The sequence below is a fragment of the Pygocentrus nattereri genome, chromosome 24 (genome assembly GCF_015220715.1).
Source record: "Pygocentrus nattereri isolate fPygNat1 chromosome 24, fPygNat1.pri, whole genome shotgun sequence".
Lineage (NCBI taxonomy): Eukaryota > Metazoa > Chordata > Actinopteri > Characiformes > Serrasalmidae > Pygocentrus > Pygocentrus nattereri.
This window is the reverse complement of record NC_051234.1, coordinates 23,551,721-23,569,348: the sequence shown is the minus strand read 5'-3', so window position 1 is coordinate 23,569,348 and position 17,628 is coordinate 23,551,721. Positions and strand designations below refer to the sequence as shown.

At 39.1% G+C, this 17,628-nt stretch overlaps 1 protein-coding gene across 1 annotated transcript in view; it reads right to left on the bottom strand.

The window, feature by feature from the left end:
- The window catches only part of ccdc191 (coiled-coil domain containing 191), a 34,952-nt gene that overhangs the window by 643 nt on the left and 16,681 nt on the right, over positions 1-17,628 (bottom strand). The window contains exons 10-16 of the mRNA XM_017717324.2: positions 16,910-17,157; positions 15,053-15,144; positions 13,484-13,566; positions 12,229-12,330; positions 8,240-8,383; positions 4,607-4,759; positions 1,361-1,515 (exon numbers count right to left, since the gene is read on the bottom strand). Of these exons, the coding sequence (XP_017572813.2) occupies positions 1,361-1,515; positions 4,607-4,759; positions 8,240-8,383; positions 12,229-12,330; positions 13,484-13,566; positions 15,053-15,144; positions 16,910-17,157 (977 nt within the window). The remainder of the gene's footprint in view (positions 1-1,360; positions 1,516-4,606; positions 4,760-8,239; positions 8,384-12,228; positions 12,331-13,483; positions 13,567-15,052; positions 15,145-16,909; positions 17,158-17,628) is intronic.

The window sequence follows — 17,628 nt, the reverse complement described above, 5'->3', positions numbered from 1 at the left end:
AGAACAATATAACAAATATGCTGCTGTTTGAAAGTTTGGAATCAGTTATATTAATTGTTATTAATAACATATGTGGTGTGGGTTGAAATGTTATAAACTACCCTCCACAATAAAAAGGTTATTCATAGTTTGAAGAATTTTGGGGACAAGAACAATAATTATATATTCATAGTAATTAGTCATGAAGTTACAATGAATAGCTATTTGATCAGGGATATTTTCAACACTTTTCAAATATGAGGCAGTCGGAATATTAATTTTAAGTTATGGCAATACAGCTTTCACAATTATGGAATAATCTACAACTCAAATTTTACAGCTTCCTACATTTTGCTGCTGTTGGAACAGAACCTTGTATCTCCGTTTTTGTTTTTCTTTTTTGACATAATTTGAAAATACTTATTGGCCCCAACATTGTAAATTTCAAGATAAATGGACCAAGATAAATGGCCCAAAATGACTTGGATAAAAGTCTGGTTCCATTTACTTGCATTAGAAATAAAGTATCTTTTTTCCTTCTCTTATAAAGTTGTCATTTTGGAGATGCGCGTTTTTTTTTAACAGCAGCAATATGTTGAAACCTATAGAATATTAACATCACACCAGAATCAATTTATATTAATCTGCAACAAAATTGGTTTTATATGTAATTGAAATTGATTCCAAAAATTTGAAGGGTAGTGCAATACAAGTATTGTTAAGAAATATTTAATATAATATATAATAATAAATAGTTGGCAAGGGGCATTACAGCCTAAAGCTAGATTTTGATATGCTATTTGTCATGTTATGTAGTATTCTGTAGCTCAGCATTATCGGTTTGACAGATTTTCTTTGTTCTTCAGTGTTCTCTCACAACAATACCCAGCATGCATTATGTGAATACATCATGCAACCATTGGGAATCCCTGTGGTGTCAACTAATCCTGACTGCTAGCCTAGCTACTGAACTATGGACTAATAAATTCAACCTAGCGAGCATGAGGGAAACTCTTACCTCAGTCACTGAACAAAATTCTATGGAAAACATATTTAGCACAAAATAGATGTTGGCTTTTAGCTTGTTGTCCTCTGTTAAGTCATTTGTCATTTGAGGAATCTGTGCTCTCCACTGTCATTAATGATATGATCTTTTGACTGGCAACCATAAAAATCCGTCCTATCAAATGTTCCTCCCCAAGAAAACTTGCTTTGGAATTGTTGGACAAGTTGCAATATATCTGAAGTTATTACATGCTGTGTACTACTATTAGTTTATGGGTATTAACCCCAAGTGATAAACTAATTGGCATCTTGTACAATTTATGACACTATCCTCGACAGCAGAGACAGTAGCTGTAGTGAAGCTTGCAACACTGACCTGGCATTATACTCCTCCGCCTGACGCTCTCTGTCCCAGGCCAGCAGTCTCTGGTGGGTTGCATGATCCAGTAAAGCCATGAAAACCTTCCTGAGCATCTGAGCCCTGTAGAAGTGCTCGGCTCGTGCCTCCAGGACACACTGCAGGTCCTTAAACTGAAACACACAGTGGGATTAATCAGCGATCAGCAGTAGACAGGATGGGATACATTATGCAAGAAGACAGTGTTTCAAATTCTACTTTCTTACTTTAGGGATGAGGTGAGGTGAGCTAACTAACTAATTCCTATAGAATGGAGCTTGTGTGTCTTTGATTGTTTCTTATATTTTCAGGAGAATTTAAGAAAAAGAGCTTGTTACTCCTACAGTGCTCTTTATTTATTTCAAAATCATTTCTTTTTGATTACTGAAGTTAGACTTAAGGTTAGGTTTAGGGTTAGACTTAATACAGATAGATACCCACATATACAATATACATGAAATATATTACATTTGCATGTGTATATATGAATGGGATATATTATTACTTATAGGTACTTGCGTTTGAATATACACCAATCAGGCATGACATTATGATCACCTCCTTGTTTTTACACTCACTGTCCATTTTATCAGCTCCACTTACTATATAGCTGCACTTTGTAGTTCTACAGTAACAGACTGTAGTCCATCTGTTTCTCTGATACTTTGTTAGCCCCTTTTACCTTGTTCTTCAGTGGTCAGGACTCTCATGGACCCTCACAGAGCAGGTACTGTTTGGGTGGTACATCATTCTCAGTACTGCAGTAACACTGATGTGGTGGTGTGTTAGTGTGTGTTGTGTTGGTCTGAGTGGACCAGACATAGCAGTGTTGCTGGAGTTTTTGAATACCTCAGTGTCACTGCTGGACTGAGAATAGTCCACCAACCAAAAATATACAGTCAACAGCAATATAAATATAATATACTATAAATATAAATATATAATATAAAGATATATAATATAACAGCGTCCTGTGGGCAGCGTCCTGTGACCGCTGATGAAGATAATGATTAGCTCATATTGTAGAACAAGAGATGAGCCATCATCTCTGGCTTTACATCTACAGGGTGGACCAACAATGCAGGTGTGTCTAAGTGGACAGTGAGTGGACACAGTGTTAAAAACTCCAGCAGCACTGCTGTATCTGATGCACTCAGACCAGCACAACACACACTAACACACCACCACATCAGTGTTACTGCAGTGCTGAGAATGATCCAGCACCCAAATAGTACCTACTCTGTGAGGACCACTGAAGAACAGGGTAAAAGGGGGCTAAGAAAGTATGCAGTCTATGGTGCAACATGGCGTTGGTGGATGCAGCGAGACGTGGTGTCCCAGATGTGCTCAATCGGATTCAGATCTGGGGAACGGGTGGGCCAGTCCATAGCTTCAATGCCTTCATCTTACAGGAACTGCTGACACACTCCAGCCACATGAGGTTAAGCATTGGAACCCAGGGCCAACTGCACCAGCATATGGTCTCACAAGGGGTCTGAGGATCTCATCTTGGTACCTAATGGGAGTCAGGCTACCTCTGGTGAGCACATGGAGGGCTGTGCGGCCCTCCAAAGAAATGCCACCCCACACCATTACTGACCCACTGCCAAACCGGTCATGCTGAAGGATGTTGCAGGCAGCAGATCGCTCTCCACAGCGTCTCCAGACTCTGTCACGTCTGTCACATGTGCTCAGTGTGAACCTGCGTTCATCTGTGAAGAGCACAGGGCGCCAGTGGCGAATTTGCCAATCCTGGTGTTCTCTGGCAAATGCCAAGCATCCTGCACGGTGTTGGGCTGTGAGCACAACCCCCATCTGTGGACGTCCAGCCCTCATACCATCCTCATGGAGTCGGTTTCTAACCGTTTGTGCAGACACATGCACATTTGCGGCCTGCTGGAGGTCATTTTGCAGGGCTCTGGCAGTGCTCCTCCTGTTCCTCCTTGCACAAAGGCGGAGGTAGCGGTCCTGCTGCTGGGTTGTTGCCCTCCTACGGCCTCTTCCACGTCTTCTGGTATACTGGCCTGTCTCCTGGTAACGCCTCCAGCCTCTGGACACGCTGACAGACACAGCAAACCTTCTTGCCACAGCTCGCATTGATGTGCCATCCTGGATGAGCTACACTACCTCAGCCACTTGTGTGGGTTGTAGAGTCCGTCTCATGCTACCACGAGTGTGAAAGCACCACCAATATTCAAAAGTGACCAAAACATCAGCCAGAAAGCATAGGTAATGAGAAGTGGTCTGTGGTCCCCACCTGCAGAACCACTCCTTTATTGTGTCTTGCTAATTGCCAATAATTTCCACCTGTTGTCTATTCCATTTGCACAACAGCGTGAAATTGATTGTCAATCAGTGTTGCTTCCTAAGTGGACAGTTTGATTTCACGGAAGTTTGATTTACTTGGAGTTATATTGTGTTGTTTAAGTGTTCCCTTTATTTTTTTGAGCAGTGTATATATACACATATACACATACACACACACACACACACACATATATACACATATATACATATACACACATACATATACACACACACAAACACACACACACACGTAACCAGTACTATATTTGCAAAAGAATATGAGTACCCCTTTTAATGAGTGCTAATAGAATGGGAGGCTCTTGAGCAGCAACTCATGAGGTCACCATGGACTAAGCTCACCATGCCCAATGTCAAGCATCACCTTGAGGGGCATAAAGCCCCCCATCATTGAGCTGTAGAGCTTTACGCCCCTGTAGTCCTCCCCTTGTTACCTGACCTCACTAATGCTTTTGAGGCTAAATGCAGACAAATCCTCACAGCTATGTTCCAACATCTAGTGTAAAGTGTATGTTTATCTTGACTACGTAGGAAAACTAGGACAAGGCAACAAGATAAACTGTTTTATAAAAGTTCAATGTTTCATTTTGATTAAACATGATTTACATACATAGTACTTACATAATGTCGCTGTCCAAATAACATGCATCTCCAAAATGGTAACTTTACAAGAAGGCAAAAACGTTCTTTACTGTTAATGTAAGTAAATGTAAAGAGATTTTTTTCCTATTGTACCATTCATCATGAAATTTTCACAGCATCTTCTGTGCTCAAATGATGTAGAAAAATACAACTGGAAAAAAAATGGAGATACTTTCTTCGGCACAGTGGCGATATATATAATACATATGGGACACATGAATGATTCCACATCCTGACAAGATAGAAAAAAACAATTACCTTCTGCAAGCTGCAGAAAGCTCTCCTGAGCAGAAAGCTTCTGTATAACTGCTCTGCGCAGGCTTCTTTCTCAGCCAGGGCCTCACCCACAGCCTGCAGCCAGGACAGGAGGCACCCTCTCTGGAGAACCTGTCTGTGATGGTTCACAGCTTTCTGGAGAAGACGAAACCAAATATCCCATATTGCTCAGTTCTGCTTTTCTCTGAGGGTGTGGTGGGTACAGACTTTCTACACTGCTATGGACATTATAAAAAAAACATAGATTTTTATATTTTCCAGGTCTGGATGAATGTGGAAAAAATTACAAGAATAAAATTACTGTTTCCAGACTTTCACTTATATTTTCAATACTCAGCAGAGTAGCCTGCAAAGTAACATTTCATTATAGCAGCAAGGGGTAAACATATGCTCTAGTGCAGAGGATCTTTAGGGAGACATGTCTGCTTCTCCTACAGTTTGAGTTCTCGTTCTTTATTTTTAAGAGTGTATGTTTTTGTATTTATTTAGTTTCCAAATTTAACTGTGAGCATTCCTATCTAACAGTTTAGTCCTTGTCATTTTGCTGGGTTGTTCTGTTTTAGAGCAGTGTACAATCAGGATGTAAAACTGCACCTGAAGGTGGCAATTCAACAGCATTTTGGAAAGTTAGTCAATCAAAAGTTACTATAATAATATTCAATAAAGTATTAGCTATTTTTGCCTAAATTTAGTGACAGAAAAACATGAAAAAATGTTAGTGTAGTGTTTTGTTCAAATTATTTAAATATCTCTCTCTCTAACACACACAACAGGTGTTTTCACATTATGTAAAAAACTGAAAAATGACAGAACTCGAGAGGTTTTGTTCCGACAGCAACAATATATAAAATATGTATATAGTTATGACCCCATGTTTTGTCTAGGGTGCTGTGGGATCAGCACCATGTGGCATTAAAAGACTGAACTGGTGATGATGAGTAAAAAGCTTGGCCCAATAGAGCTTTTGAAGCCAGTTTATTAAAAGCAACCACAATAAATGGTGTGCTATGATGCCTAGTACCACACTGGAAGAATCAAACTGTGGACAGCACCAAACAAAAGAACAAAAAGCTTAACCACGATCACCTACACTGAAACAAAAACATACTTAGATAACCTACAAAAGGATACAAATGCTAACTACACTTCAATTCCCTGGCCAGTAATCAAAAGTACACATGGCACTGCCCACCCTCTGACCTAGGACGACGAGTGGACTTCTATGTTATGAGAATCTATAGGCGCTGGCAATGCCACATGTACTTACCTGTATGAAACCCCAAATGGTATACATATAATTATATTACATACAGCACTGCAAAAGTCAGAGACCATTTAAGTCTCTGACATAGTGGCATAATGTCGTATTGTCAGCTGTGGTTGATTGTGACTGAAAATACATCAGACTGGATCTCGACGGGTGTCTCATTGGATAGCTCTCTTCCCTCTTTACTGCTTATGCTCTCCATGGAGCATGAAATATGGCTGAGATACAGTGGAAGGACTCATATACACTAGAGCAGGAACGCACAGCCTGGCAGACTGGTGTATAATGAATCATTACGGTTCAATGAACAATTCTGCTTTCTAACTCCCAAAAGGACAAGGGGGGCCATCTGGTTGACAGACGCTCCTTTGCTGAAGGCTAGCTGCATTTGGCCCTAATTGGATTTAGAGTATAGTTCTCTCACAGGTATAAATCAATGAAAAGAGCATTGTTTATCAGGGGGCTGAAAATCGCTGCTGCATGGAGTCCGACTAGATTTCTACTGTCTCAATGTCACTCTTTTTTTTTGTTCTCCTTTTATCCCTCACTCACTACCCCCTACCCCGCCGAACACCCTGTCCCTCTTAATCTGTTATGATGACAGGTGCAAAAGTAACAATACACAACAAACACCAGAAACCCAAGGACTAAAGCCAGAGCTGTGTGAAAAGCAATACCTGATTATCCAGTCAGTGTGGAACTGAAACTGTAAGAGTGTCAATAAAGAAGCATCTAATAACTTGATGGATGTTGGAGACAGTTCAAAAGTTTGGAATCAAAAGTATAGGTAACATAAAACCAATGTGGTTGCACATACATGTATTACGTTTCTAATATGACGCTAACATTTAGGAGTATATTATCACAATATGTAAAGACATTTTCATGATACACGGTATCTATCACAATATTCGGAAACGGACACATTGCACAGTGCACCACATTTAAAAACTGCTATCAAACATTCTGCATACAATGGTTGTTATTCAGCATTTCACATACTGTTCTGCACTAAATCCGCTAAACAAGACTAATTAAACTCTCTTTGAAATGAAACATGCAGTTTTTCTGTGTCCTTTAAGTACTGACAATACTTAAGATATGCTCAGAAAAGCATGTTATCATGGTAACAAAAAACCTGAAACATCTGAGGAAAAAAAAACACTTTTGGTTCCCTAAAGAGGTAAAAAGAGATTTATAAGATTTAAAAGCTTTACATATTATAAAATTTCTATACCGATTTAAGGGTATTCATAGAATCTTAACATTGTGTGGAGGTTATTTTAACTTTTAAATGGTTCTTCACACATTTCATTTACAACAACAGTTCTCTAAAGAAGCAGATATTGATCTTTTTTACTTTGTTACCAAAGTGGTTCTTCTGATGCAACATCACTAAAAGCTCAACATGCTTGGAGAAGACCACTAAATTCTCATTCTATTACATAAGCCTACAGACACACATGCTGGCTAGCATTATGCTGAATGAGGCAGGGCGTCCTGCACACCCAGAGAGAGTAAGGCCAATGTAACTCTGAAGTCGTCCATCACTCTCCATTCGGCATCTTGCTCATATTAGAAACTCTATGTGAAAACTGGTTTTCTCTATGAGAAAATGAACAGTGTGTCATCGCATCCAAAATAATCTAAACCTGATATGTTTAGTCCTGTGTACATTTTCCCCCCTGAATTACAAGATAGTTTAGACAAAATGCAAATAATGTCACAAGCATGTTGCAAGCAAGCTAAAGCTTCTGTGCACTGAAATGATGTGACATGAAAGTAAGTTCACTATTAAGCTTCAACACTATTACATACAAAAACTAGCTACTAAAACTGTGGCTACACCTGCCAAAACTACTTAATCTGCATATTTAGGTGAAGCTGCCAATTTTATGTCAGTTTGCACTGTTAGGTTGCATATATCAAGCTATATCTTGTAAAACAATTACAGTGAGAGGAAAAATAGTTTTTCCCAAGATTTTTGTTCACCCCAGGGTGTGATAACAGCGCTTTTCACAAATGTAGTTCATTATTCATAAAACCAGCTCAAACAGTTCCTAAAATAACTACCATGATGACAACTACAGAATAACAACTTCAGAGGTCTATCTGACTCAAAGCCACAGCTGGCAGTGGTATCATCCAGGCTCGAACTCGCAATCTTCCTTCAATAGAGACAATGCTAAGTGCTTAGGAGGCCCTAAGTGGTGATCAAATCTCAAGGTAGATACAAAGAAATTCAGGTAACTGCATAAATGAACAATTACAGTATGTTATTTGTCATTTAAAAACTTCTTGTTGCCAAATTTGTGATTGGTAGCTTATAACTGTGTACGTGTGCTGACCTGAGTATCTGTATAACTCTTCTCCACCAGGTGTTTCCATGGCACCAGGCCTTTGTACAGTAGCAGTGATCTGCGGTAGTGTTCCTGTGCCTGCTTCAACAACTTCTGCTCCTGCTCCATCCTCTTCTGCTTCTCCAGCTCTTTCTTAACACACAGACAGATCAGACAGATTTTCAAAGCAATGCAGTGCAACATATTAAGGTGTTAGTTTGGCAAAAAAAATCTAATTTACACAATTTTACCCCAGATGTAGTTGCTGTGAAATGGGGTAGTTTTTGGGGAAATGGGGCTGTAGTTTTTACAGTGGAGTTGTGAGGCCAATGTAACAGAACCATAATATCACTAATTAGCTTTGTGCGAACGGCTAGCCAATCCTTGACCTGCTCCATTTGATTTTGTGCAGGTTCTGGTTCGGGTCAAGTGCCGTTTGGTTCTCCTCTTGCTCCCAACACTACTGGAGAGCCAATCAGACGCACAGCTCTGTAGGTTGGCACTTACTGTAAGTATCTGCTAGCTACACCTATGAAACCCTTCTCTGTGTCCTGTGGCACATACGTTTATGTGCACCTTTACAAAAATACAGCTACAGATCTGTATAAACTCTTTTTTTCATTTTTTCTAATTGTATTGTGTTGTTTGGTACCACTGAACATTGCATTCTAGCTAATTCTAACTATGCTGAGTTTCTAGCTTAGGCTAAAGTGAATTATGCTAATCATTGAAGTTCTATTTCAAATGTCACTAAATAAAAGTCACTTATAATAATTCACTGTAATATAAATCAGTCTTCAATCATCACATATTTGCTTCAAGATTACATTATTTAAACAGTTTATTTTGTTGTTTGGTACCACTGAGCATTCAATTCTACCCAAGGCTGAGTTAGCAACAGTTTCTAGCTAAGGCTAAATTGAGCTACACTACATCAGTAATCATTGAAGTTCTATCTCAAATATCACTAAATGAAAGTCACTTTAACATAAGAAAAAAAATCACTGAAATGCAAACTAGTTTAAATAAACCACATATTGGCTTCAGGATTACATTATTTCCAACAGTTTTATTAGTAATTAAAGATCAATTTTTATATACAGCTACTCTTATGTAAAATAGACTTCCTGTTTCTCTTTCAAGTAGAGAAGGAACAATGTTCAAGTTGAGAGGAACCTTTAATGTCTTTTGAAGAAATGGCTGCTAAATATGTGACACTGTGCATCGAAATTTCTTTATAGCAATTTTTATTCTCGTTTTTGTCTAATTATTTCAATCAGTTATCTTGAAATCTTTTATGAGGACCACAAAAAACCTAAGGTTTAATTGTAGTTTCTTCCTCAACAATTTTAAATGCTTGTAAGTTCTGTATGAATGCAGTCTTATTTTGTATCTTATTTACAGTGCATCCGGAAAGTATTCACAGCGCTTCACTTTTTCCACATTTTGTTTTGTTACAGCCTTATTCCAAATTGAATTAAATTAATCTTTTTCCTCTAAATTCTACACAAAATACCCCATTGTGACCATGTGAAAAACGTTTTCTCGAGAGTTTTGAAAATTTATTAAAATTAAAAAACAAAGAAATCATATTTACATAAGTATTCACAGCCTTTGCTTAATACTTTGTAGAACCACCTTTGGCAGCAACTACAGCCTCAAGTCTTTTTGAATATGATGCCACAAGCTTGGCACACCTATCTTTAGGCAGTTTTGCCCATTCTTCTTTGCAGTACCTCTGAAGCTCCATCAGGTTGGATGGGAGACGTCTGTGCACAGCCATTTTCAGATCTCTCCAGAGATGTTCAATCGGATTCAAGTCTGGGCTCTGGCTGGGCCACTCCAGGACATTCACAGAGTGGTCCTGAAGCCACTGCTTTGAGATCTTGGCTGTGTGCTTCGGATCGTTGTCCTGCTGAAAAATGAACCGTCGCCCCAGTCTGAGGTCAAGAGCGCTCTGGAGCAGGTTTTTATCCAGGATGTCTCTGTGCATTGCGGCATTCATCTTTCCCTCTATCCTGACTAGTCTGCCAGTTCCTGCTGCTGAGAAACATCCCCATAGCATGATGCTGCCACCACCATGCTTGACTGTAGGGATGGTATTGGCCTCGTGATGAGCAGTGCCTGGTTTCCTCCAAACATGACGCCTGGCATTCACACCAAAGAGTTCAATCTTTGTCTCATCAGACCAGAGAATTTTGTTTCTCATGGTCTGAGAGTCCTTCAGGTGCCTTTTTGCAAATTCCAGACGGGCTGCCTTGTGCCTTTTACTAAGGAGTGGCTTTCGCCTGGCCACTCTGCCATACAGGCCTGATTGGTGGATTGCTGCAGAGATGGTTGTCCTTCTGCAAGGTTCTCCTCTCTCCACGGAGGAACGCTGGAGCTCTGACAGAGTGATCATTGGGTTCTTGGTCACCTCCCTGACCAAGGCCCTTCTCCCCCGATCGCTCAATTTAGACGGCCGGCCAGCTCTAGGAAGAGTCCTGGTGGTTCCGAACTTCTTCCATTTACGAATGATGGAGGCCACTGTGCTCATTGGGACCTTCAACGCAGCAGTAATTTTTCTGTATCCTTCCCCAGATTTGTGCCTCGAGACAATTTTGTCTCGGAGGTCTACAGACAATTCCTTTGACTTCATGCTTGGTGTTTGCGCTCTGACATGCAGTCAACTGTGGGACCTTATATAGACAGGTGTGTGCCTTTCCAAATCATGTCCAATCAACCACAGGTGGACTCCATTTAAGCTGTAGAAACATCTCAAGGATGATCAGTGGAAACAGGATGCACCTGAGCTCAATTTTGAGCTTCATGGCAAAGGCTGTGAATACTTATGTAAATATGATTTCTTTGTTTTTTAATTTTAATACATTTTCAAAACTCTCGAGAAAACTTTTTTCACATGGTCACAATGGGGTATTTTGTGTAGAATTTTGAGGAAAAAGATTAATATAATTAAATTTGGAATAAGGCTGTAACAAAACAAAATGTGGAAAAAGTGAAGCGCTGTGAATACTTTCCGGATGCACTGTAATTGTCAAATAAATCATCATCATCATAAAGTTGGTTATTACTATCATTTCAGCTATGTGACACTCATTTGTCCCTTTTTATACATGCCAGTATGTCACACAGTGTCATAAACCACATGAGCAAGTCTATTTGAGATTACTTGTTTGGTGAAAGCATGTTGTAGTCATACAGCTCTCACAGTGCTGAGTACTTAGCTGCCTTAGCCTTGTAGCTCCAGTGCAAAACCAAAGAAACAAACATCTTGGCTAGTTAGCCATGAAGAAATGAGGTAAAGAACTCAAGCTCAAGAACTAAACAGGCCAGTTCTTTAGGATTCACCCTTCTTCAACTGTGTGTAAAACCTTGTAGTCCAAAATAATCCATATGGGACGCACTGATCTGTAATATAAGTAAAATTAGAGAAACTATTTTAGCATATAAGGGAATAGAGGCTAATCTTGGATCTAAATTATATTCAGACCACTGCTGTGGAGGAGATGAGGTACTCGGGGTTGATATTAGATGATCTATGCTGTTCTGTCAGTGCTGGAGAAAGCCAATTAAGCAGTTGGTGCCAGGACCTGTGCCAGGTTTCTAAAGATTTCTCAGCAACTTCTCCTCTGTCAGGGAGTTAGGAGGAAAGTGCAAGTCCATTAAAGCAAGTGCTATCTGATATAGCAGTGTAGGGTATAAATGAACAAATGAACTGTGAATGCATGCAAACAGCTAGAGCTATAAGCCGCTCGGTGAAACGGTTTGGAGCATAAATGTAATAGATGACTGAGAATGACTCGCCAAATACAAAATCCTTTGGATGTTATTAGCTTATCTTTTGATGTCCCGGCTGCATATTTATCTCTGTCGGTAAACTGTCAGCCACTTCTAAACTCTTATCTTCATCACTGAGCTGTCTGAAACTGCTCACACAGCAGTGACATGAGCAAACTGCAAATACATAATGGTTAACACACACAAGCACATACACACACCTCCCTCTGTTGTCTCCTCTCCTCCTTCCTCTTCTCTGCTGCTAGGCATTTCTCCTCTTTCTCCTGCCTCAATCTCTCCTCCTCTGCAGCCTTCATCTGAGCCTGGGGGTAAAATTGGGGGCTATTCAAACATACATATATCGGAACTCATAATATTCATGAACTTCATAAGATATTCCAGAAATACAACACAGTGCAGTTAGAGACCAGCCTTCATCTGTGCAGTCAAAACACCCATTAAGCCAAGTTATTCATTTTTCAGTGTTAGGAAAAAAAGCAAAAAACATATTAAACAGAAAACTGCACAGAGACCCTTAACAACTAATAGTAATATCAAATTTGCTGTATTTAGTGTGTCCACTCTTTGCCTCTATTACAGCTTCCAAACCTCCCAAGTTCAGTCTTAGAAGTTGGTTGCATTTTCTGCTTCTCACAATCCAAACAATTCCAAACACATTCAGTGATGTTGAGGTCTGGACTCTGGGGTGCTCAGTCTATTGTTCTGATAACACCAGCTACTCCATTTGTAGATTTTCTCTTTCTATTTCCTTTTCTCAGGAAGGGCTTTCTAAAAGCTACACATCCTTTCAGACTAATAGTGCTGAGGTGTCTTCTCATAGTGGATGGATGGATAGAAAAACCTGTGGATTTTTTCAGATCTGAAGCAAGAGTGGAACACAGTTGGGGGACAGTTTTGGTGGTCTACCAGGTCTTGCTATGCTTATACAATTTTAATCTCACCCCAAGAAAATTATATTGTATCTCATGTTAATAGTAAAAGTAACATCTAAGTCGAGCTACAGTCATATTAAAAGGTTTGGCTCCATGTTTTAATTTTCTAAGTGAAAATAAATGAACACATTCTCTATACACCTCTGCATATTTTACACTATTTCACAATTTGCTCTATTAACATAATAGGAAAAAAATACAACATAAAATGTGGCCAGTACAGAAGTTCATACTTTGTTTTATTTCATTCAAATGTGTTCAATACAGCTAATTGTGAAATTGTGTAAAATGTGCAGATTCCTGTTCTTGGAAACAGAAATTGTGCACTTAAATGTTACACATTTCACTGTAGAAGTGAATGTATTGGAATAATAAGACAAAAATACAAAATAGCAAAAATGATTAAAACGAATAGGGTGTTGTAGCATGGTAAACACTATAATATGCAGGACAGGGTTCTACATCATCTAGAATGAGGAACCACTGGACAACCAACACTGTCTGGTCTCCTCTTGATGCTCACCAACTTCTCCTCTTCTCGTTTTCTCTTCATCTCCTCCACCTCCCTCCTGCGCTCTGCACGCAGTCGCGCTCGCTCCTCCATGGCTGAGAAACAGAGAAAGAGAGAGAGAGAGAGGCAGGACCAAAGTGTCAGGCTAGAGGTCAGGTATGGGGTCTCTAGGTAGCATTGTGCCTCAAGATCTCGGTCATGTGCAATTCTGTTTAAACATTTGCATTCACTTCTTCTGCATTAATCATTTTACTTAAGTTTTCTAATAATTATTTGAAACCTGTATAGTTGTATATATAGGACTAATGTATTAGAATACATGTGTATATACAGTGGAGATCAAACATCTGAGACCGCTGGTGAAAATAGTTCTATTTTGCAATTTGAGTGAAATGTAATTTAGATGTACACACAAACACACACACACACACACACACACACACACACACACAAACACAAACACACACACACACACACACACACACAGACACAATTTAGATTTAGATGTAGAATTGTAGAATTTCTTTGTATTTGATATTTGGTCCTTCTTTTGCTTTAATGTCAGTGTGTACTTGAGCAGGTTTGTGCATAAGATCAGACTCACCTCAGAACCATATGAACATGACCTTCAATGGAAGAGAGAAGACGGCCACAGGTTTAAAGCTGCACTATGTAAGAGTTGGAGATATGGGGATTTGGAGACCTCTCTGGTGGAAATGTGTAATTGCACACAATGTGCAGAGCATTTTGTAATATGGGTTCTACTTCGGACCCCTTCCCTAAGTGTGTGAATCTGATCACTGCTAGTGCATTTAAAGAGTATTCAAAGAGAACTCAGTCAAAACTTGGTGAAGGACGTGTCTTCAGGGGACATATGTAAATTATGTCCTGTCATGATATTTTCATCAGTATGATGTTGATATTCAATTGAAAGCCAGACTCTCTTTTTTTAGCCTGTGCGCATGATGTTAATGAATAACGGTGAACGAGGTGGTTCAAGAAACTCCTGCCAAATCCAACCTGACACCTCAGACTTTTAAATAATAATTTCAGGCTTTCAGCGTGACTCATAGCAGCACACGCACACCCTCTGGCTCAATAATGTTATCAATGCTAAAAGCTTCACATGAAAAAAGTGTTCTAAGAATTACGGATCCCACTGTATCTTCAACCAAAAATGTTTTTGTAAATATTAATTCCAAACTTCTGAACAGAAGTGAATGTGCTTGCAATCAGTATTTAGGTTTGGCTTTGTTTAGGTCTATACTGGCGAGTGAGACTGAGTGTGGGTGTAATCGCTGTTTTGAATGTGTTTAAGATTTATACCTTTTGTGCAGTGAAGGGGTGCTAAAATTTTCTGTGCTCACACCCATGAGCCCTTACATTGCCCCCATACGGCTAAACTGCCTCTTCTATTCTCAGTCCTCCCACATGGTACTAAATACAGCCTGAGAGGCAGTGACTTCACTGCTGGATTATTTTACTGCAGAAAAGCATGAGGGGATTTGTGCTGTCATCACACTGGCAGGCCTGTTTCAACTCAGTGGAGGTGTGAATTGTCTCAGTGTAGGTAGAACTGACCTCGTACTGCAGGGTGAGGAGTCATTTGGCGACTGGCTGTGGCTTTGGGGCTTGGATGACTGGCACTGTCTTCCCTTGAGGCTTTGTTTGATCTAGAATTGTGAGTTATAGGAATACTTTAGTGATGCTCTCTCTCTCTCTCTATCTGAATCTTCTTTTCTCTATTCACCGGTCTGTCTGCTCACAATAGCACAACGCAATGAGGCATCAGCAATAATTAATTCAGGGGATTACAATGGCTTCCCTCCTGACGATTTTCTTTATTATACAAAACAGGCAGAAAATTAGGTTTAGATTGATACAGAAATAATCTCATTGTCTCCGGATCCCAAAAGAGGAAGCTGCTTTTAAAGCATATTTTTATTAAAAATCTAATTTCATTTTCCCCCTACTGTAGTCAATCAGCCAAGTCATATTTGATGTCTGAAATTTTCTTCTTTACTTTTGCACTGGAGCTACGACACTAATGTAGCTAACAAGTAATGGAAGCTTCCATACACCAATTAGCATCTTGCAAACTGTATGCCTAAATCATCACACACTTGCTTCAAACCATTTTAAATAGACTTGCTTATTGCTGCTGTTGGAAGAAAACCTTGTATATCCATATTTGTAAGTTTTTGACATCATTTGAAAATACCTGTGGCTCTTTACATCACGTGTACATTTCACGATGAATGGACCAAAAGAAATGCCCCAAAATTACTTGGGAAGAAGTCTTTTCCCTAAAGTGACCATTTTGGAGATACAATGTTTTCTTTTGACAACAGCGTTATTTCTTACACTGTTTCGGACACTGCATGAATAACACACTGTAAAACACATCTATAAAAACGGATAAAAGAAAAACCTCAATTCTAATAAGTTGAGACAATATATAAAATGCAGAAAAAACACAATCTTTGACCTTTTGAACTACTCATTTTTCTTTTTTTTTTAAAATATACATTCATTCCAACTTTGATTCCTGCAACTTCATCCAAAGAAGTTGGAACAGGAGCATATTTACCACTGTCTTATATCACCTTGCCCGTTACACACATAAATCTAACATAGACTTTTTCTTAGAATTTTTCTGAACAACAAATTTAAGAAAAAACTGATGAATGAGGCCCAATGTTCTTAAAGTTTTGGATTATTGGATTATTTTGGATTTTTTGGCAAAGTGGTGAGCCTTGATCCATCCTTGCTCATTAAAGTCTAGGCCTTTCCTGGAGGCTTCTTTTATACTCAAGTATCAAGTGACTGCATCACTAGTTTAAAAAGTTTTCTGAATATTTCACAACATTCCTAGTCTCAAATTGCCCAGTCCAAAAACCTTTAGAGAGAGTTGCAATTCCAGAACGTGTGTATATTTACAAAACATAATGAAGTCTTTGTGCTGGTGCATTTCACATATTGGACCTCATTCACCAACCATTCTTAAAAAGAAATTTCTTCTTAAAAGCTGCTTACGCAGTTTTCATGAAGATTCATTCACCAATGTTTTCTTATTTGGGATTTGTTCTTAGGTAAAATCAGAATCTACAAAACAGCGTTATGCGGTTTCTGACACTGTATGAATGACACAGTTATCTATAAAAATGTTCAATGACAATTCTAAAAAGTTCAGACAGTATATGAGCACAAAAGTGCAAACAATTCTGCGGTTTAAGGACACGTCATGAATCTGACGTAGACTTTTTCTGATGGCCCTTCTCAGGAACAAATTTAAGAAGAAACTTATTTGTAAATATTGGTGAATGAGACCCAATGTTTTTTCAAATTTTAGTTTAGTATTTTGAATAGCTTTAAAAAAAAGTAGTAGGACTGTAGCTAAATTATACTTTATAAACTGTGAGCTGTCCAGGAATGTACCTTGTCTCAGCATCTCCACCACCTGTGCTGGCCTGTGTAATGATGTGAGGTGCTGAGTTTTTGGGTTGGGCTGTTGGAGTCGCTACTGCTGACTCTGCAGTTCTCTCTGCCTCCTGCCTGAGCTCCAGAAAATTCTGTCTCTCTTGCAGGCACGAGATCAGGTCCTGCTGCTCTTTGAGGAGACGTCTTTGCTCTGTGATTGTCTGCTGCTGGGCTGCGTAACGATGCTCAAACCGGCCACCACACACCTGAAGTTTAATTGTCATATATTAGTAAACAGACTTGAAAACAGAAGTGTTGGTTCAGCAAGCAACTATTTTACAAAACTGATGCAGTATGTTATCTAAAATAGACTTGCTTATGTGGTTTCTGACACTGTATGACAAACCGTTGTCTAAAAAATTACAAAAGTAAGGATGTAATTCTGGTTCAAGATATGTGCTACTACTGTTTGTAATTATGCAACATACTTTGGTTGACATGTTTTACAATTGATTCACAGACTCCATCACTTAGACAGTGGCAACAAAATGTATTTAGACATTTGTGCCAAACTTAAAAATGTATTAAATTCATAGTATTGGGGGGGAAAAGGTCACACCAAGTGGTATTAAACTGGCAATACTTTCTGCCATCAGTTAGATGTTGTGCTAAAAGTGTTATTTTCTCTGAAAGAAATGTTTTGTTAAACATTTCATAATGAAACCTAAAAAGTGATT